Here is a 21856-nt window from a genome sequence, read left to right as displayed (position 1 = left end):
ACTTAGTTAACCTCTGGAACTCCCTCCCACCAGAGGCAGTGGGGGCCACTAACCTAGATGGCTTGAAAAGTGGATTGGGCAAATTCATGGGAGGTTAAAGGCTCTTTGTGGCCCCCAGTCCCAATGGAGGCAGCGATGCTTCTGAGAGCGCGGGAGAGGCGAGGCTCTTCTGCCTGAGTCCTGCTTGTGGTTTCCCATTGAGGCCTCTGCTTGGCCTCTGTGAGAACAGGATGCTGGACTGGGGTGGGTGCTGCGCCTGATCCAGCAGCAGCCTCTTCGTCTGCCCTTATGTCTTTGAGGGTGGCCTGTGGTCAGGGCTGCGCTGCCCATTTCAGCTGGGTGGGGAAGGTCTGCTAGGATCAGGCCGGTGGCCCCTCGCCGCCTCCTCTTTCTCTCTCCCAGAGCTGGGCTTGAGCTGGTCCCTCGACTTCATCCCTCTTTGCTCTTAAGCGAAGGCGGCCCTCGGGGGGGGGGGGAGGAGATCAAGGACGGCGTCCCGGAGCCCAGCAGGCGGGGTGTGGGGCTCAGGGAGGCGGCAGCCCCCTCCTCAGTCGCTCCCACCCAGCCAGCCAGCCCCCAAACGCCCACTCTCCTCCTCCCTCCCTCCCTCCGTCCTTCTCTTTCTGTTCCAGAAAGGCGAATTCAGGAACCTGTGACGCTTCCCCCCTTTGCTGATTCATTGGTTTGGGGAGTTTAAATACCGGGAGGCGAGAGCCAGAGAGCCGGAGAAGCAGCCCCAGCCTCCTGCTCAGCCTCTGCAGCCGCCTGAGGAGCCCCCGCCGGACTCCGCCCTCCTCCTTCAGCAGGTAAGTGTCGCCTCCCCTCCCTCCCTAAGGGGAAGGGGACTGTCCCGAGATGGAACCTGCTGGATTCTGTAGCAGCGACTCCTGCATCGCGGGGGGTTGGACTGGATGACCCCTGGGGACCCCCTACCCGCTCTGCCATTCCACTCTGCACCTGGCAAACAGAAGGGGCGCAAAGAGAAGCGAAAGGACCGGGAATATTATCCGCGGAGCTCTAGGCGGCTGCAGGCGCGGGTCTGAATCCTCGGAGCGCCCTCGGGCTCGACAAGCAGCGCAATTCCCGTCTGCAGCGCTGCTTCTCCCGTGTCTGGGATGCTCCGAGGCCCCCTTCCCGAGGGAGAGCCGCTGCCTTTTGAAGTTTTCCTCCCCGGGGAGGGCTCGGCTCGCTTTGCAAGCCCTTTCTCTGTAAACAAGGCTGTTCTGCAGGGAAAACCGTTTCCAGATGCGCCAGGGAAAGGGAGCCTGCGGTGGCGGGGGGGGGGGGCTGACTCTGCAGAGATTCCTTCCTCCTGAAGCCACTGTTTGCTCTGGCAGAGGAGCCGCGGAGCAGAAGTCGGCGGCAGCAAGTGCCCCCCATTTCCGCCCCCTTCTCGCTCTGGGGAGCTCAGAGGCGGCGTGGGCGACGTGCAGGATCCCACCCGGGCAGGATGCCGTGGAGTTGGAGGAGGTTCAGAAACGAGGGCGGTGGGGATGGAGCAACTCTCCGAGGAAGAAAGGGGGCAGCGGTTGGAGGTGTTCAGTTTGCAGGAAAGGTGAGCGAAAGAGGAGGCAACAGAATCATGGAATCGTAGAGCTCGAAGGGCCCTCCAGGGTCATCTAGTCAAACCCCCTGCGATGCAGGAATCTCGAACCCACGACCCTGAGATTAAGAGCCCCAAGCTCTACCAACTGAGCTTTCACCGTGGAAGTTTGTAAAACGTTGCCTGGCAAGGAGGAAGCGGATAGAGAGAAGTTTTTCTCCGACCCTCATAACGTCAGAAACTGCTGGGCACCCCTGGAAGCTGGAAGATTCAGGATAGATTGAAGGAAGCACAGAGTTAAACCGTGGAACTCCCTCCCACAGGAAGCAGGGATGGCCACCAACCAAGGTGGTTTTAAAAGAGGTTGAGGCAAGTTCCAGGGGTTGCATTGCAGGGGGTTGGGCTAGATGACCCTGGAGGACCCTTTCAGCTGTGATTCAGGGAGGAGGAGAAGGCTAACCTTGGCTGCCAGCCACAAGGGCCAGGCTCCTGCTTCTGAATAGCAGCTGCTGGGAGCACTTGGGCTCAGATCCTGCTTGTGAGCTCCACTTTGGGGCAGAGAATCCTAGAAAGGGAGAGTTGGAAGGGACCCCAAGGGCCATCTAGTCCAACCCCTTGCCATGCAGGAATGGGTGACCATTGGGGGAACAGGATGTTGGGCCAGGTGGCTCTCCCATTCGTCTGCCTCTCTAACCACTTGGAAAGCACTTCAAGGTGAAGAGGGGGAGCACAACAGCCCAGAAAAGGTACTTCCAGGTCAAGATGCCCCTCCATTTCCTCTCCAACTTGGGTCTCCAAATGTTGGACTACAACTCCCATCATCCCTAGCTAGTGGTCGGGAATGATGGGGGTTGTAGTCCAGCAACAGCTGGGGACCCAAGTTGGAGAAACACTGCCCCACACTGTAAGTCCAGAAGAGGAAGGGAGGGGGAGTCCCTGGTGCTCCAGCCCCTGTGGGGAAACTGCAGCTGCCTCGCCTGGTAAGCTGAGCTGCCCCATGGCAGAGAGAAAAGGCTGGGGCCACAGGCGCCTGCAAGTGGGGTGGGGGCCACACCAGCAGGCAGCAGCCCCACCCACTGCAATGCCTCCTGTGGCACCAGTTGCGCCCACCAGGCTGTCTGCCGGCCCAAAAGGATCCTGCACGCTTTTTCTTTCCAAGCTGGCAGGTGGCCACATAAAACTGCTGGCTCTGGCCTGGCTGAGTTTGCAGCCCTTCCTTCTGACGAGCGGCTGCCTTGAAATGGTCTGTTGCAAGGAGAAAAGCGCTGCCGCCCCCGCCCCCCCAGCATGAGAGCCCTTTGCAGAATTGCAGAGTAGGATGCCTCAGTGGAAGGCCTGCAAGCGGAATTTGAACATAAGAGCAACTCTCCCCTCCTGATGCTTCCAGGAACTGGGATTCAGAAGCATCGCTGCCTCTGACAGTGGAGACAGAGCAGAGCCATCCTGGCTGGGAGCCCTTGGCAGCCTCTTCCTCCTCCTCTTCCTCCTCCTCCTCCTCCATGAATTTCTCTAATCCTCTTTTAAAGCCATCTAGGTTTGCAGGCACCACTGCATCCTGCAGCAGGGAGTTCCAGAGTTTAACTAGGCGATGTGTGAGGGAGCCCTTGCTTTTACCTGTCCTGAAATCTTCCAACATTCAACTTCCTTGGCTGCCCATGAATTCTAGCATTGAGGAAAACTCTCCTTTCCACCTTTTCTTTTTTAAAAGTCCCGGGTGCTTTTTTCACAGGGGCTTCACCCCCTTGGTCATTTTGGCTGCTCTTTTCTGAGCCTTCCCTGTGTCTGCGATATCCTTTTTGAGGCGAGGCAACCAGAACCGTACACCATATTTACCCTGCCCTTCCCAGCTCTCTCCTGCAGGCCTGGGGCTGGCTGGCTACTGCCGGTGCTCCTGTGATGGAGTCTCCCTGGCACCATGCGCTGGTCCTGGCCAGCGAAGATGAGCTCCTGGGCCCTGGAGGCAGAGCAGCAGCCCATGCGCTTGCCAAGACTCAGCGCTCAGCGCTGCCTCCAGAGCATGCCTTGGCTGTGCGCAATTACTGCAGCCACAAAGCCTTCTCTGACCACCAGCCTCGCTCAGAGTTTCCAGCCAGGAGCCTCACCAGCGAATATTATTCTGCTCCGAGCCCTCAAGCGCGCCAGACACTCTGGGGTACATTTCGGCCTCAGGCACTAATGAGGAGCACATTCAGGCCCAACCAAGGGAGGCAGCCTCGTAATTTTCTCATCTTGGAAATGCTGAGCTCCGCCAGACTTCCTGGTGGATCATTTGTGAGAATGTTGAGGGTGGCAGGAGAGGATATATTGTTTATTAATATCCTTCCTAACGTGCACTAGCAACTTCCTTTACTTAGCAGAGTTTACATTCCCCTTCTTACACGCACAGCAGATAGCTGGTTGCAGGCTTGTGTGAGCCTCTCACTATTATACAATTCAGTCTGTCTCAGATTGAATTGCACGTTACTGGTAAATTCCCTTTAATCCCTCTTAAAAAGAATAAAGACACGACAATATTATTCAAAATCAATAAAAGAAGTTTACTCACATCTGTTCACAGTTGGATTCCTGAAGGCAGACTTAGTGACAAATATGTACATGTGAATCTACCCCATATGGGGGAATAATCCCAGTGCTTCTGCTGTCTGAAAGCATAGCAGTCCCTAGCTAAAAAGCTGGTCCTACAATGGAGGAAGTCAAAAAGAGAGAGAGTGCTGCGTGACTCGTTCTTTTGTTACCTGGACAGCTAAGGTCACGCCCACCTTCTGTCACATGCAAAAGGAAGGACGCTCCAGCCAGGAGGAACAGGAAGTTTCAGCTAGCTGGACCAACATCCCCTTGCATGTCCACTCTAGGAATACAAGGAATGTTGTATTTTGACTGCTCAAATAATATCGTAATAAATAATATCGGGGGAAAAGGTTGGCCCTCGTGCATGTTCACTTCATCAATTCTGGCCCTCTTTGAAAAAGTTTGGGCACCGCTGGCTTACGTCCTTCTGCTCTTAACGCCTGACCTGTCTTTTGCCCGCAGGCCCCATGGATCCCAGAGGCCGTGCCCCTCTTCTGCTGCTGGCGGGCTGCCTGGTGCTCGCCCTGGCGTGGGCTCAGTGCCCCGAGGAGTGCGCCTGCTCCCGGACGGCGCAGGTGGAGTGCTCAGGACCCCACATCTCGGCCATGCCCGGCCCACTGCCCGCCAACGCCATGAGCCTGCAGGTGATTGGCACCCAGCTGACGGAACTGGGGGCGGGGGCCTTTGGCAACGCCTCTCTGCTCATTGCCCTGCGGATGGAGAAGAACAGCCTGGCGCGCCTGGACCCGGACACCTTCCGGGGTCTGCTCTCCCTCCGCTACCTGAGCCTCTCCAGCAACCGCCTCCAGGAGCTGCCCGCCGGCGTCTTCCGCAGCCTGGACAAACTGGAGTCGCTGCTGCTCTCGGGGAACCAGCTCCTGCGCCTCCACCCGGCGCACTTCAACCGCCTGGGCGCCCTCAAGGAACTGCAGCTGCATGGCAACAGCCTGGCATCCGTCCCTCTGGGGGCCTTCGACCACCTGCCCTCCCTCCTCAAGCTCAACCTGGCCAAGAACCACCTCTCCCGCCTCCCGCCCGCCCTCTTCGCCCACCTAGGCCGCCTGCAGGTGCTGCGTCTCTATGAGAACCAGCTGGCCGAGGTGGCCCCTCGCGCCTTCGCCGCCCTCCCGGATCTGCAGGAGCTGGGCTTGCACCAAAACCGCATCCGGCGCCTGCCCAACGGGCTCCTCTCGGCCAACCGCCAGCTGCAGAAGCTCCACCTGTCCAACAACCGCCTGGAGACCCTCCCGCGGGGGCTGCTTCTGGAGCTCCCTGAGCTCTCCCGCCTCTCGCTCTTTGGCAACGCGCTCCGGGAGCTCCTGCCGGCCACTTTTGGCCCCATGCCGCGGCTGAAGGAGCTGTGGCTCTACGACAACCAGCTGGCCCAGCTGCCCGCTGGAGTCTTTGCCAACCTGACACAGCTGCAGCTGCTGGTGCTCAGCAGGAACCGCCTGCACTCTGTCTCCCCGCTGGCCTTTGAGGGGCTGGGGGAGCTGCTGGAGATCTCCCTGCACACCAACCAGCTCCGCACCCTCGACGGGGAGACGTTCCGGGATCTGGGCAAGCTGCAGAACGTCTCCCTGCAGAACAACCGGCTTGTCTCCCTGCCAGAGCGCCTCTTCCATAGCACGCCACACCTGGTGAACCTCCAGCTGCAGAACAACTCCCTGGAGAGCCTTCCCGCGGGCATCTTTGAGCAGCTGCCCCGCCTGAGGGAGGTCAAGATGCACGACAACCCCTGGCGCTGCGACAATGCCCTGCTGGCCCTCGGGCGCTGGCTGAGGGAGAACGGTGCCCGCCTGGGGGGCAGCCGCCCTGTCTGTGCCTGGCCTCCCCCCTTGCAGGGGCAGCCCATTGCCGAACTGGAGGAGGAGCACTTTGGCCTTGCCCAGAGCCCAGAGGCCACCGAGGGGCCGACCATGGCCACCTCCGGCCAGGCGGAAGTCCCTGACCAGGACACGAGCCCAGAGACGGTGATGCCCACGCGTGCCCAGCCGCCCCTGGACCACGAAGGCGGCAGCGCAGAGGCAGAGCAGGAGTTTTCCACGGCAGCCCCCAGGGTGCTCACCCCAGGTGTTGCGCCGGCTGAGGGGGGCATCTGGGGCTTGACGCGCACCCAGACGGGGGTGGTGGTCACCTGCCTGGTGGTGGGCTCTGCCTTGCTGCTGGCGACGCTGCTGGCAGCAGCTGTCTACGGGTACAGGAGGAAGGCCCGCCGGGACCTCGCCAAGGCATAGAAGGGCACTCGGGAGAGCTGGCCAACCAGACTGATGGATGGGGTCAGGGGGGAGGGCAGTGGGGGTGGGGGGAGATGCCGGGCTCTGTATCCCTTTCCCCAGACTTGCCACCCTCCCACGGGCACAACGGGCACCCTCCCACCTGCTCACACACATGCCCTCCTGAAGCAAGGGGCCTATGGATGAGTCAGAGAATTGGATTGGGTCAACCCCTTGCAACAAAGGAAGCTCTTCCATAGATCCACTCATGTGCACCCCTATGTGGCCAGCCGGGCAGGATGAGGCCCTTGTCTGTCCTGCTCCGCCAGATGCTCTGCATCCCGTGGTCATTCAGCCATGCAGGCAACCCTCCGTGGCTGGAGAGCGGGGCTGCTCTTTGGGCAGCTTTGCTGTCCCTGCCCTTCGGGAGGCATAGTGGTTAGAGCGCTGGACTAGGAACCCGGGAGAGTCCAGGGTTTGAATCCCCTCTCGGCCATGTGATGCTCCCCTTGGGGGCCAGTCTCTGCCTCTCAGCCTCGACTGCCTTGCAGGGCTGTTGTGAGGAGAACCACACTCTCTCGCTGGAGCTCCTTAAAGGAGAAAAAGGTGCTATATAAATGCAATGAAATATATGAAACGTAACGGGTGACACCCCCTCAGGGTTCAGTCCTGCCAGAGGAGAGAAGGAGACTTGGCTCCTGGGCCTGCCTTTTGTGGGCCACTAGCCTGGGTTGCGTTGCATGCTGATTGTGCTGAGGGAGGGTGCTCAGCCCCTGGGGGGCAGGGGAAGCCCAGGGGCTGGTGGGGGTTGCAGCAGGGGGAGGGGATGCCCCTGCCGGGAAGCCAGACTGGGATCCCTGCAAAGTCAGGGGGCAAAAGAAGCCTGGCCGCTGCTCTCCATCTAGCTCAATGCTGGCAACTCTGGCCTGCAGCATCTCCCTAGGCTGGGGTTCGAATCCTGCCTGTGGGTTTCCCATGGGGCATCCGGTTGGCCACTGTGAAGGCAGGAAGATGGACCTGCTTTGGCTGCTCCAGCCGGCTCCTCTGATCTTATGGAACCTCCCTGTCCAGAGCAGTCTATCTCACTTCCCAGCTTCTTTGGGGCATTCAGCCACTGGAGGACGGCCGCCACTCCTTTCTCGGTAGACGAAACACTCCGGACGGATTCACTTGGGGGGCGTCAAATTCCTTGGAGAAAGAACTCTCTCTCGAAGCCACTCTGTTTGTGGAATGCTCAATAAAAAACATATGTGGTTACGGTTTTAGTCCCGACTACGTTTTGTGAACTTTGGTTGGGACTGAGGGATCCCTGCACTTCTCTTCCCCTGAAATCAAACACCCTGATCAGTGGGGGGTGGGGGGGGGAGTGTTGCACGCAGTGACTCTCAGGCCAGGAGGATGTTTTTAGGTCTGCTTCATGACATCGGTGTACATATGGTGGTGAATTGGGTGCAACAGCCCTGCAGTGTCGGCCACTTTTGCAGGTTGGAGGCAGGGCTGAGGCTGGTATTTCCAGGCTGAAACTCACTGTATATGAACTGCTTCTCAGGCAGCCGTGAAGTTCAGGGTCCTTAAATTGCCCCCTCCAGACCAAAATCTCAGAGTGCATCAGCCCTATACATTTAAAGCACATCCAGCACACATGGAATTGAATAATAGAATTGTAGAGTTGGAAGGGACCCCCAAAGGACATCCAGCCCAGCCCCCCGCATTGCAGGAAACTCAGCTAAAGCATGACAGCACCAAACCTCTGCTTAAAAACCTCCAAGGAAGGAGAATCCCCACCTCCTGAGTTCTTCCCGATGTTGGGTCTCCTTTCTGGTTACTTGAATCTGTTGATTTGGGTCCTCCCTTCTGGAGCAGGAGAGAACAAACTTGCTCCACCTTCCATGTGGCAGCCCTTGAGATATTGGAAGACGACTCTCGTGCTGCCTCTAAGACACCTACTTCTCCAGGTTAATAATAATAATAATAATATTTATTATTTATACCCTGCTCATCTCGCTGGGTTTCCCCAGCCACTCTGGGCGGCTTCCAACCGAATACTAAAAACAAGACAGCATCAGACATTAAAAGCTTCCCTAAACAGGGCAGCCTTCAGATGACTTATAAATGTCAGGTAGTTGCTTATCTCTTTGACATCTGGTGGGAGGGCGTTCCACAGGGCGGGCGCCACCACTGAGAAGACCCTCTGCCTGGTTCCCTGTAACCTCACTTCTTGCAGCGAGGGAACCCGCAGAAGGCCCTCGGAGCTGAGCCTCGGCTGGATGATGGAGCTGGTTTGACTTCCAGTCCTGTGGCTGCTGTGAGCCAAACAGTGGAGAATCTCCCAAGCCCCACACTTCTCACACCAATGCGCAAATCCCTCCTGTGCTCAGGGGGCTGCTGTGGGGTCCACGTTGAGGGCTGGCTCTTCTGCCCACGGGCCCAGCCAAGAGTCCTCCGGACGTGGCAGCAGGAGTGGCGTGGGGTGAGTGAATGAGTGCGTGACTGTCCTCGGTGCCCAGGCAAGCATGGCAACTCTGGCTCCCTGAGATACCAGGCATTGCGGGGTGGTTCCCCTCATCCCGCATCTGGTCCTTTGAAGGCAAAACAGCCCTGGGTAGTTTTAATTGAAGAGCAGCCCAGAAGTGTTTGGAGGGAAGGAATTAAGGAACGACTGGCGGTTTCTGCCGCATGCCAGGCCGGCCTCCGCATATTGCAAAATCAAACCTTCCTCTGTTATTTGCTGTTCTCCAAAAAGCGAAAAACATACTGATTAAGCACAGGGTGGGGATCCTCTTCTCCCTTTTATTTTCTGCACCAGATAAGGCAGGAGAGGCCCTTTGTAGGGGCTGCTCTTTAGAGGAAGGCAAAACCGCTATTAACTTTCCTGCTCAGAAGCAGAAGCTGCTCAGCCTCTCCCACTCACTCCCCTCCAGTACTGAAGGCACCAAAAGTGGTTTCCTTACTTTTAGGCAAGGGTGGAGGAAGGGGTGTGTGGGTCACCCCGGTTGTCACCACTGAGGGGGTGACAAAATGCCAGGCGGCACTCACTGCGGGGCCTGCAGTGCGCCTGAGCCACGCGTCTCTCCTGGGAGTAATGCAGTGGCTTGGGCACCCGCAGGCTCCGCTCTGCCCCAAACGGTCCACATGCCGCCTCCCCCTCAGCTGTAGGGCAGCTGAGTGGGAGGAGGCAGGCAGACTCCTCAGAGACCCTGCAAAGTGTCCGACCCTGGCTCACCTGGCCCCGCCCCTGGGCGCAGGGCATGGCTGCTGCCCCAGGTGTCCAATCGGCTTGCTCCACCACTGCTTTTAGGGGCCACCCCTGCCCAGTTGCCAGTGCCCCATTCTCCCATACACACTCTAAAAAGCCCTATTCGGAATAGCAGGATTGCACAACCAGCAAAGAAGACAATCGCGCACTAAAATGCAAAGCTGTGATAATTAATTGCACATATATTCAAAATCCAATGAAAACTATTCAGCGTAATTAATTCAGCAAAAAAGCTGAGATAATTAATTGCACATATATTCAAAATCCAATGAAAACTATTCAGCGTAATTAAATCAGCAAAAAAGTCTCGTTTCTACCCTCCTTCCCCTGCTTGGTTCTCACAGCAGCTGACCAGATTCCCCAAAGGGAAACCACAGCAGGATTCGAACACAAGAGCAACACTCTCCCCTCCTGTGGCTTCAGAAGCAGCGCTGCCTCTATCTGTGGAGGCAGAGCAGAGCCATCCTGGCTGGGAGCCATTGACAGCCCTCTTCTCCTCCATGAACTTGTCCTAGGATACTTGGAGAGAGACCTTTTTGAGAGAAAACAAAAAAAATTCCTTCCAGTAGCACCTTAAAGACCAACTAAGTTAGTTCTTGGTATGAGCTTTCGTGTGCATGCACACTTCTTCAGATACTTCAGATACACTTCTTCAGAAGTGTGCATGCACACGAAAGCTCATACCAAGAACTAACTTAGTTGGTCTTTAAGGTGCTACTGGAAGGAATTTTTTTTGTTTTGACTATGGCAGACCAACACGGCTACCTATCTGTAACTTTTTGAGAGAGACAGCTTGCCAAACCCTGGGATGGCAGGGCCCGCTCTCGGCAAGGGCAGAGTCTTGTCCCCCCCCCCCCCCGGTGCCTCTGCTACCTAGAGGCAGTCCCTCCTGCTGCCTGTTTGCCCAGAGGCCAGTGCCCTCCTCGCCCCCTCTGAGGCCACCACTGGCCCTTGCCCAGGACGGGGCCTCTGATAAGCAGGACCGCCAGGTCCGTCCCTCTTGGCGGGTCAGTGACTTCCCATCTTGGCTGGCAAACACCGCAGAGCGAGAGGCTTTTCTGCAGGCAGAGGAGGGAGGACAGCACCATGGCTCTGCCTGAGGGCCTGGACCCGCCCACGGTAAGTGCCCAGGGGTCCCCCGAAATGGGCAGGAGCAAACCAAGCCCCCCTTTGAGCAGAGGGTGGGGTGGGCAGGGCAAAGGGGTCTGGGCTCTCAGTTGAGGGGGTTCTCTCGTTGCTGGGCATGGGGAGAGCAATGGGTCTCCTCAAAGGTCACCCTGGTGGTGGAGGGTTTTAAGCAGAATTAGGGGGGGGGGGTACTGAAGCTGTGAGTCCTCCATGGCAGCACAACTGGGCTAGATGTCCCTCCCACTCTACAATTCTGTGATTTGGGTGCGACTGCTCAGATTTGAGCCCTGCCAGCAGGGAGTGAGAATCCGGTCTAAGGCCATTCCTGCGCCAGATATGTGAAGCATGTCAGAGGATCCTGGGAGCTGTAGTTTGTGAAGGGTGCTGGGGATTGTAGCTCTGTGAGGGCTAAACTACTATTCCCACTGGTGTGTGTGTGTGTGTGTGTGTGTGTGTTTTAGGGGCGGAATGCACTTTGAACGTGCTTTAAGGGTAAGGCAGAGGCTGGTGCCCCTTGTGCCATTGCACAAGGACGGTCCAACATCACGTGCCCCGATTTCTTATGGCAGGGGGTGTGGGCAGAGGGAAGCCCCCCAGCCACAGGCTTACAGGAAAGGCAGGGGGAGGGGACCTGGTGCCCTTGTCCATCGCTTGCATTAAAAAAAATAAAAAATGAAATGCCCTCCTCATTCTCTGCATGGCGCCAGAGGCCTTTCCCAGCAAAGAAATGAGGATTTCCCCCTTACAGCAAAAAAAAAACCCACCAATAGTGTCTCTCACATATGTAGGAAGACACATGGCTCTTGCCAGCAACTAAGTGCCCCCCCGGGGGGGGGGCAGAAAAAGGCCCCAGTCAGTGACACTGATTAGCAGTCAAGGCAAATTATTCATTATCATCACTTCATAAAATGTCTACACTTCTTAACTGTAAAAAACCACACAAAACCATCCACACCCTCAAAGTGGTTTACATAAAGATGAAACTATAAAATCAAGAAAAGTTTACAAGAACAGTTTTAAAACATATAAAAAGTTAAAATACTGAAAGAGCTTTAAATTCACACCAGCTTTTCAAGCATCTGGACAGGCTTGAAGAATGTTTTTAGACAAGAAAGTTTTTAGAAAGGTGTTAAAAAGAGACCAGAGAAAGTGCCTATGTAGTATCAAGTGGCAGGGAGTTCCAGAGGGTAGGGGCTGCCACTTCTACTTCTTTCTTTGGCGATCCCTCATAGCTGAGTAAGATTGTCTTCCATGAACAGTGAGTCCGTAAGTGACTGTGGAGGCCAATTCTGGATCCGCACCTCCTTCCACAGTGGGCAGCATTTTCTCTTTAGCCTCCTGGGCCAGCCTGGCCTCAGCGCTCTCCTGCGCTCAGTGGTGGAACAGCAGATCCTCTCCTGCCTTCCTCAACATCCCCGCACTTACTGGCCTCCCTTTACCTTCCTCTCCCGCAGGGCAAATGGGTGGCCGTCGGGCACTTCCTGCTGCTTTGCCTCTCGGCCTTGGCACAGCCCGGTGGCCCCGCGGTTCCCTGCCCGGCTCTGTGCCAGTGCTTTGGGAACCTGACCGTCTTCTGCTCGGATGAAGGTCTGGAGGACATCCCCGAGGGGGTCCCCGCCAGCGCCACCCAGCTCTTCTTCGTGGGAGCCCCCCTGTTCTCGCTTCAGAGTGGGGCTTTCGCCAACAGAACCGGCAGCCGCCGCCTCGCCAAACTCGCCTTCCTGGGCAGCCCCCTCGAGTCTCTGGAACCCGCGGCTTTCGAGGGGCTGCCGGAGCTCCGGGAGCTGGAGATCTCGTCCAGCCAGCTGAGCGCCTTGAGCAGAGAGGCCTTTCTGGGCTTGGCCAACCTCAACACCCTCGCCGTCAAGTTCAGCCCCATCAAAAGCCTGGAGACGGAGCTGTTCAGCAACACGCCGCGCCTAGAAGCCCTCCACCTCCAGGGGAACGAGGTCGGGTCTCTGCCCCAGGACGTCTTCCGCCCGCTTTCATCCCTCAAGACCCTCACCTTGTCCCAAAACCACCTCGCGGAGCTGCTCGCGGAGGTCTTCGGTCCGCTTTCGGCCCTGCGGGTGCTGAAGCTGAGCGACAACCGCTTGGCTGGCCTCTCCGCCGGCCTCTTCGGCCCCCTGAGAGAGCTCCGGGAGCTCTTCTTGGACGGCAACGCCCTGGCAGAGCTGCCCCCGGGCACCTTCGCCCCGCTGAGCGCCCTGACGCGCCTCCACCTCCAGCACAACGCTCTGGAGCGCCTGCCAGCCGCCGTCTTCTCCGCCCAGCGCAACCTCACCTTCCTCTACCTGGACGGCAACCGCTTGGCGGAGCTGCCCGACGGGCTCTTCCAGGGCACCCCTCACCTCGCCGAGCTCTCCCTGGCGGGCAACCATCTCCAGAGCATCCCGGAGGGGCTGTTTGGCAACCTGGGCAGCCTGGCGTTCCTGGGGCTATCGCACAACCGCCTCACCCACCTGCCCGCCGGGGTCTTCAAGGGCCTGAGCGCACTTGCCAGGCTGCAGCTGAGCCACAACAACCTCACCGCCCTGCCGAGGGGCGTCTTTGCCAACCTCACCACCCTGGAGGCTTTAGACCTGTCCCACAACCAGCTGGCCACCCTGTCGGAGGGGGTCTTCGAGGGCAACGTCATCCTGGCCAACGTGGCCCTGAAGGACAACCCCTGGACGTGCGACTGCCACCTGGCCCCCCTGAAAGACTGGCTCCAGGACACGGACCCCCTGATCAACGCGCGGGCCTTGTGCAGGAGCCCGGCTCACCTGCAGGGGCTGAGCCTGCCGGCCGTGCAGAAAGAGCAGCTGGTCTGTCGGCGGGGCCCCGCGCCCTCCCGGTGCCGGGCGGAGCCGGGGTTGGAGGAGACCTCCGCGGAACCCAGCGCCCGCCCTCCGTGCACCTACCAGGATCCGGCAGGTGCCATCCACCTGGCGTGCGACCGTGGCGCTTGCCACCAGCTTAGCCTGAGTCTCCCGCCGGGAGAGAGCCTGCAGGAGGCAGGGCAGCGTTTCAGCAAGGACTGGGTCCTGGACTCGGGCTGCGGCGCCGTGAAGGTCCGGGTGGCTGTGAGCATCGAGCCCCTGCCCGGAGGGGAGGCGGTGGCAGCCCCCTCGGAAGCCCCCTGAGGCCGGCATCCCCTGCTCTGCAGGTGTGGCCCGGAGAGCAGGGGGGGGCCCTCCGGAGAGAGGGGGCTCCATCCCCTCCTGAGCCGTGCTGCATCCTCACAGACGCTAACAGAAACAGAAGCTTTTGTGACCCAAATCAGGCTTTGTCTATGTAGTTTGATCTGCGGGTCTCCCCAGGATCCCAAAGGTCACCCAGTGGGGATTCTGAAAGCATGGATCCGCTGCCTCCCAGGGCAGGGTGGGGGTGTACGTCTTGTAGGATTTGCGGCCTGAAGCAGCAATTATATATTCTGTCACTTTCATTTCATATAATAAACCAAGCTTTCTTTATTCCTTTTGTGTGGGAACTTCTTGTGGGCATGGGGTAAGGGTAGACACACATTCATAACTGGGCATAGGTTATAACTCTAGCAAAATATACTACTACTACTACTACTACTACTATTACTATATTATGAAAATGGCCCACAGACAGTATTTAACACCTACCAGATTGGCAAAAATGTCTAAAAAAAGACAAAGGTATGTGTTGGAAGTGTAATGAAATTGAGGGATCTTTTATTAACGTCCTGTAAAATAATTAAAGAATCTTTGGAAACTATATATAATGAATTATAAAAGATATTTAAAAATCTTTTCCCCAAACACCTGACATTTTTCTCATGGGGCTGATAACAACAGAGGTCCCCCCAAAACAAGAGAGTTTACTACTATACACTACGTCCACAAGGGACGCAGGTGGCGCTGTGGGTTAAAGCCTCAGCGCCTAGGACTTGCCGATCGAAAGGTCGGCGGTTCGAATCCCTGCGGCGGGGTGCGCTCCCGCTGCTCGGTCCCAGCGCCTGCCAACCTAGCAGTTCGAAAGCACCTCCGGGTGCAAGTAGATAAATAGGGACCGCTTACCAGCGGGAAGGTAAACGGCGTTTCCGTCTGCGGCTCTGGCTCGCCAGAGCAGCGATGTCACGCTGGCCACGTGACCCGGAAGTGTCTCCGGACAGCGCTGGCCCCTGGCCTCTTAAGTGAGATGGGCGCACAACCCCAGAGTCTGTCAAGACTGGCCCGTACGGGCAGGGGTACCTTTACCTTACCTTTTTTACTACGTCCACAACTAGAACCTTCTTGGCACAAAGGTGGAGAAGTCTAGTACAACATTCCTAGAGTGGACACGCAAAGGGATGCTTTGTACCAGCCAGTAGAAAACTTCCTGTTTCCTCCTGCGCTGGGGCAAACTTCCTCTACATGTGCCTAGAGATGGGTGTGACCTTACCTGTCCAGGTAACACAAAAGGGCAAGGCACAAAGCCCTCTCTCTCTGTCTCTGACTCTATTCCTCGAAGAAGCAACATCTCTTTAGCTAGAGATGCCTTGTTGCTTCCAGCCAACAGAGCACAAAGGGACTATCTCCTTATGGGATAGATTCCTTGTGCATATACGTTTGTAATGTAAGTCTGCCTTCTGGGATCCATCTGTGAACTGACTGAATGTGAGTAAACTTATTTTATACTTTTTACATAAGTCTGTGTTGTGTCCATTCTTTTTAAGAGGGACATAAAGGAATTACCAGGAATCTTATACTGAAAGGCTAGAACTAGCCTGCTGCAAGCTAACCAATGTACAATTTAAAAGGGGGATGTTAGAACTCTGCTATGTTATAGAACTTGCCAGCGCAAGTTAGGAAGGATATCATTCAACAATATATCCTCTCCTGCCACCCTGAACATTCCCACAGTACCCACTCAGGAAGAATGGCAGTGCAAAATGTTTGAATATGCTGAACTGGCTGGTCTGAGGAACAGGATAAGAGAAAATGAAGATAAGGAATATAAGGAGGAATGGATAATATTTATTGACTATTTCAAGAACCAGAATAGACAAATATATACAGCTTAGCAGGTCTTGAGTAAATCCAGCAGAGCTGAAATAGAGTATTTAATAGGTAACAAATTGGATGATTAAAAATATGTCGATTACAGGGAGTAGCAGAAAAGCAAAGGAATCAGGAAAAAGGTGGAAGGGAAGTCATTTGGTATATGTATACATGCTGTATTTGGTACGAAGTTTTAAGTGGGACAGGGGGGTGGGAGGGAAGGGGAGGGGAGGGGGTTAAATATGCGCTCTCTTCCTGTTTTGGAAAATACAACTACAAAATAAAAAAACAAGATAGGAAAAGGTAGTAAGGGAACACCTAGCTACTTTTAAGGAATTCAAATCTCCAGGGCCTGATGAGCTTCACCCAATGGTACTAAAGGAGCCTGCAGGTGTAATTTTAGAGCCTGTGTCTATTATCTCTGAGAATTCTTGGAGAACAGGTGAGGTCCCTACAGACCGGAGGCAGGCAAATGTTGTCCTCATCTTCAAAAAGGGGAGAAAAGGAAGACTCAGGTTACTACCAGTAGGTGAGCTGGACATTGAAACCCAGAAAGGTCCTAGAACAGATAATTCCACAGTTGGTCTGTGAGCATTTAGAAAAGCCTATACTATACTGGGACACGGGTGACACTGTAGGTTAAACCACAGAGCCGGGGGTTTGCTGATCAGAAGGTTGGCGGTTCGAATCCCCGCAATGACGGGGTGAGCTCCTGTTGCTCAGTCCCAGCTCATGCCAACCTAGCAGTTTGAAAGAACGTCAAGTGCAAGTAGATAAATAGGTACCACTCCGGCGGGAAGGTAAACGGCATTTCCGTGCGCTGCTCTGGTTCACCAGAAGCGGCTTAGTCCTGCTGGCCCCAGACCCGGAAGTTGCACGCCGGCTCCCTCGGCCAGTAAAGCGAGATGAGCGCCGCAACCCCAGAGTCGGCCACGACTGGACCTAATGGTCAGGGGTCCCTTTACCTTACAGAGATGCTTGAATGTTTCTTGGGTTGTCCCTGAATCTTCCTGTCCACTTGCCACCTTTTCCTGCCTCTCCTGGGCGGCCTGCCCCCCCCCGGAAAACCCCTGTGCTGGAGGGGGTCCCATCTAGCTCTGCAATTCTATGGTCCCCGAGGGACCCTTCCCAGTTAAGAGCCAGGCCCAGGCCTTGGCAGATGCCCAGTTTTGTGACAAGAATTCGTCACCTGGGACCTTTATCTCACCAGGCAGACCTGCCCAACATCTGCGCAGGGCAGATCTTCGCCTCCGGGGTGCTGGATGCCTCCCTCAGATAAGGCTGGAGGCGCTTCGCTCGGCAGCCTGTGCACGACTCTCCCGGCTCAGCAAAATGTCCGGCCACCGATCTTGGTAAGTGCTGAAAGGCTCCCTGGGGCTTGGAAGGAGCTTCCTCCCTGACCTTCTCCAGCCCATCTCTGCTCTGCTCTGGGCTCCTGCTGCCTTGAAGGGGGCTCAAAGCTTCAGAACAGGGGTAGGCAACCTAAGGCCCATGGGCCACAAGCGACCCACGGAGGTCGTTTAACCGGCCCACGAGCCGCCCCCAAACAGAGCCGCCTGCTCGGCGAGTTCCCCCACGCTGCACTAAATCGGCACGGCACGGCACGGGGACTTGCTTCTACGGCCCCAGAAATAGTGTCTGCGCAGACACAGACACTGCTGGAAATCGTGGGCATGTGCGCTCACTCACACGCACAATCCACCCCACAGAGGGATCTCCGCTGGAGGGAATCGGCCCAGGCGAGGTAAACCTTGCTGACCCCTGGTTCAGAGAGACCGGCTCACCCGCAAGCGTGCCAAAGCTCACCTGCATCCACTTGGCCGCCTCCAGCGGTGGAATTGGCACTGTAATCCCTGTTCGGCATTTGCAAGATCTGATCTATTGGGCTGTGGAACTCCCTGCCTCTTGAGATCAAGCGGGTGCCTTTGCTGCCCTCTTTGGGGCACCTGCTAAAAAGCGTCCTTGTCTAGGCAAGCTTGCCCAGCTGTTTAGAAATGCTGCTGGTAGGAATGTGAATCCATTTTAGCATTTTAACTTTCTGTATGTCTGCCTGATTTTCTTCTTTTATCTTTCTGTAACTGCTTTGAGGTTGCTGTTTTTTAAGAAAACAAAAACCGTGTATAAATTTTGTGAACTAAATAACGGATCTCCACCTGTCAGCTCCCTTGCTGTGCACACGTGTGTGTGTGTTCTGTGTCTTTGTGCGAAGCTAGAGCAGCTGCTTTGCATTCAGAACGTGCAAGTTTCCGTCCCCTGGCTGAAATTTGGGAGAGCTTCTGCCAGTCAGTGCAGGCAGTATGGAGTAGGTTAGAGGGACGGCAGCTGCCTCTGCTCTTTGGGGAGGGAGGACCCAGCTGGAGGGGAGGATCAGGATTCTTCTGAGTCTTTTAAAGCCACAGTTGTTTCTAGTGGTTGGGAGGGAAAATATAAGAGAGCCATGAGTCAGTGGCTCCATTTCTCAGAGGCAGCAGTCTCCCTCCCCTGCTTAACCCCCATTCTTCCTCTTTGCCAGAAGTCCTGCCTTTGGGGTCGGAAGGCTGCTTGTGGGGGGAATGGGGGCTCAGGGGTCTGGCTGGGAGAAGGCTTTGGCCCGGAGGCAGGGGGCCGGCCCTGCTGCTTGTTTGGACTCTCCAGTGTCCCTTGGACAAAAAGACAAGAACACCAGCCAGGAAACTATCTCTCTCATAAGGAGACCGTCCCTTTGTCCTTTCTTGGCTGGAGGCCAAGAGAGCATCTTTGGCTAAGCAGATGTTGCTTCTTCAATGTCAAAGAGAGAGATGGCTGCCCTGCCCTGTGCTTTTGTCCTTACCTGCACAGGTGAGGCCACGCCCACCTCTAGTCACATGCAGAGGAAGTCTGTCCCAGCCCAGAAGGAAACAGGAAGTTGACCTGCTGGCTGGACAAACATTCCTCCCCCTGTGTAAACATGTTCACTCTAGGGATGTTGTACTTGACTGCTCCCACAAAACCGCAGATTGTGAAGGAGCTGGCGGACGTGCATAATTCAGCAGACCCCAGGAATCAGGACACTCTAGCTGCAGAGAGGCTTGCCAGATGTGCACTCTCTTGGTGAAAAGGCTAATGGACACCTCTTGCTTTCTTCCAGGATGGTGCCCACAGTGGCCATTGTCGTCCTCCTCTGCCTGGCCTTTGGAACTGGCCAGAGCCCGCCCGCCTGCACAGGGGCCTACGACTGCCCCAAGGCCCACCAGGAAGTCTACACCAAACTAAGGGACGTGACGGAGATCCCAAAGACCGCCAGCACCACCATCACCGAAATGATCTTTGTGCAAACCAGCCTAACACAGATCAAGAGCGGAGCCTTCCGGAACATGCCTGGCCTGCAGAAAGTCCTGTTCATTGGCAACAAGATCAAAACAGTAGAGGTGGGGGCCTTTGATAACTTGGAGAAACTGGATGAGCTGGAAATCACGCAGGCTGAGCTGGACGCCCTCCCTGTGGGCACCTTCCGCTCTCTTCCTCGCTTGCAGAAGCTGAATCTGCGGGACTCTCAGATCAAGGGCCTCCAGAAAGGACTCTTTGAGGATCTCGGGGACTTGGAGGAGATCTACCTGCATATGAACGAGATCCCTTCTCTCCCTGAAGGCGTCTTTGATGGGCTCTCCAACCTGACCTTTTTGCACCTGGCAAGGAACAAGATCGCTGCCATCCCAGAGGACGTCTTCAAGGAACTTTCTCGGCTGAAGGTCCTCCGGCTGTACGAGAACGAGATCGGAGACCTCCCGGAGGGGAGCCTGGACAGCCAGCAGGACCTGACGGAGCTCGGACTCCAGAAGAACAAGATCCGCACGCTGCCTCCCAGGGTGCTGAGGAACAAGCCCAACCTGGAGAAGCTTTTCCTGGAGCACAACCTCTTGGAGACCCTCCCGGATGAGGCCTTCTTCGGACTGAGGAAGCTGAAGCAGCTGACCCTGGCTTCCAACCGGCTGAAAGGTCTCCCCGGCCGGCTCTTTGGGCAGATGCCTTGGCTCGCCCAGCTGGACCTGAGCAAGAACGCTTTGCAGGCTCTTCCAGCGGGGGTCTTTGCCAACCTCACGGGGCTCACAAAGCTCACCTTGTCCCACAACCAGCTGGCAGGCCTCCCTCTCGGTGTTTTAACAGGCCTCAGCAAACTCTCTGAGCTCAACTTGGAGGCAAACAAGCTCTCGTCTCTGGAGGGTCCCCTGCCACCTTCCCTCCCGGGGCTGAAGACCCTGAGGCTCCGCCAGAACCAGCTGGAGACCATCCCTCTGGGCCTCTTTGACAGCTTCACAAAGCTCACCTCCGTGTATCTCGGGGAGAATCCGTGGAGGTGTGACTGCCTCCTTCTCTACCTCCACCGATGGATGAGCAGCAATCCCAAAAAAGTGAAGGACGCCACAAAGGTCATATGCGGAAGCCCCAGGGATCTGCAGGGCAAAGCAGTCAGCTCCTTGGCAGAAGATCAGCTGGTTTGCCCAACGACTCTGCCCATTTCAAGCAGCGCTCTGCCCACAACCACTTTCCCTCCTCCTGCCACAACAAGGATGAGCACAACACTCCCCCCATCTCCTAAAAAAGCCACTGTTGCTGCAACCACCTCCGTTTCTGAGACGGCCACCACCACAAATGCAGCCACAACCCTCCGAACCACAGAGGCTTTGACCTCAACTCCTCAAATCACCACCTCTGAGAGTCTCACTGAAACCTCACAGACCATGACCACCAGCGGGACATCCTCTGAAACCACCAGCATCACCAGCACAGGGGCTCCAACTCCAACTCCTCCCATCTCCACCATCACCACTCAAAGTCCCACCTTAGCAGAGACAAGCCCTGAAATTGCCACCACCGCTGAGATCTCAAGCACAACCTCTGTGTCCATCACAACCCTGGCCACAACCCCCGAGGCAGCCACGACCATCGCTCACCTGCCACCCACAACCCCTCATATCACGACAACAACAAAGGTTCAGACCACAGCCCCTGAAATTACCAGCGCCAGGACTGTGGCTGCCACATCTGTCTTCACAACTGGGATGTCACACACCACCCCTTCTGGTGCCACCACAACCACTCAGATCTCCACAACCATTGCCAGGGCAACCACTGCAACTTCTGATGCCTCCACAAGCCACCCTGGTACATCGGCCACCACACCTGTGCTCCCTGGGACAACCAGCAAGGCAGTCGCCACCACACCTTCACCGCTTGAGACCACCCCTACGGAGACATTCTCTTTGGTGGCGGCTTCCACAATGTGCCTTGACAACGTCAGTCTTCCAGGTGGATGCAGGTCTGGGTCTTTGTCTCCCGAACCGACAGCCAGGCTGGACCCGACTACACGTCCTGAGACGCCCCCGTCGACCACCTCTGCTGTGACACAGGCTCCCCTGCCCACCACTGGCTGGGTGACAACCTCCCCAGCTGCTGCCAGCTGCACCTTTTGCTCCTCGGCTGTCACGCCAGCCAGGCCTTCCCTTCCTCCGAGCCCAAGGCCCAGCCGTCCAGCCAGCCCCCATCAGCCCCCGCCCCAGAAAATCCAGGCCTGGGGCTCATCACTGAGTTCCAACTACCGGTACTGCAAGCTGTCTGCGATGATGTATTTGTCCATGCTGTGTCTTGAAATCTGCTGCACCGCTGCCTTGGCCAGGTGTGTCTACGCCCTGCACAGAGCCACACGCTCCATGGACTTGCCCACTGTGCCGGTCAAGCTGGTGAAGGTGAAGCCCAGAAGGATGAAGCTGTGATGGTGTTTGGCCACAGGAGAGACCTTCACTGTTAAGTGGTGGGTGAACATATCAGACGACACAGCGATTCTTCAAACAGCTCTTGTTTATTCACAGGCCAGAACAGAACTGAACTGAAGGGTTCAGCCAGCCTGCTTGTATAGAGCTCCACTAGAACGCAACTGTCAGAGCTGCCTCTAGGTCCCAGCTCACAGAGGACCAACGCTAGGCTGTAGTTATGTACAAAAGTCTTTATTGCGATTCAGTCTCCATTTTAAAGCCGCAGCGTGCAGCTCTATGTCCCGACCTTAGACCGGCGAAGTCCTGTCTGAGTCTCCTCCCCCTCCACACCAGTTTAAGACTCTCGCTTTGCTCCACCTCTTCCTAAGTTCCTTTCTCCTCTGGGCCCTCCTGCCCGCTAGGGTCTCATCCTTCCTGGACTCCTC

The 21856-nt window shown here is 56.3% G+C and overlaps 3 protein-coding genes across 3 annotated transcripts; all 3 read left to right on the top strand.

Moving 5' to 3' along the window:
* Positions 1-739: 739 nt before the first annotated feature.
* LOC307217002 (uncharacterized protein) lies at positions 740-6403 on the top strand. The gene is made up of 2 exons (XM_079977976.1): positions 740-806; positions 4574-6403. The coding sequence occupies exon 2, from the start codon at positions 4579-4581 to the stop codon at positions 6346-6348; it is 1770 nt and encodes a 589-aa protein (XP_079834102.1). The 5' UTR covers positions 740-806; positions 4574-4578; the 3' UTR covers positions 6349-6403.
* A 4222-nt stretch (positions 6404-10625) lies between these two features.
* Positions 10626-13932, top strand: LOC307217005 (uncharacterized protein). The gene is made up of 2 exons (XM_079977979.1): positions 10626-10702; positions 12166-13932. Exons 1-2 carry the CDS (start codon positions 10670-10672, stop codon positions 13834-13836), a joined length of 1704 nt encoding a protein of 567 aa, XP_079834105.1. The 5' UTR covers positions 10626-10669; the 3' UTR covers positions 13837-13932.
* A 3018-nt stretch (positions 13933-16950) lies between these two features.
* On the top strand, positions 16951-21612 carry LOC307216928 (uncharacterized protein). The gene is made up of 2 exons (XM_079977754.1): positions 16951-17054; positions 18809-21612. Exons 1-2 carry the CDS (start codon positions 17035-17037, stop codon positions 21429-21431), a joined length of 2643 nt encoding a protein of 880 aa, XP_079833880.1. The 5' UTR covers positions 16951-17034; the 3' UTR covers positions 21432-21612.
* The last annotated feature ends 244 nt before the right edge of the window (positions 21613-21856 follow it).

This window comes from Podarcis cretensis, assembly GCF_951804945.1.
Source record: "Podarcis cretensis genome assembly, chromosome: 5".
Classification (NCBI taxonomy): Eukaryota; Metazoa; Chordata; class Lepidosauria; order Squamata; family Lacertidae; genus Podarcis; species Podarcis cretensis.
This window is presented reverse-complemented; position numbering and strand designations above follow the sequence as displayed.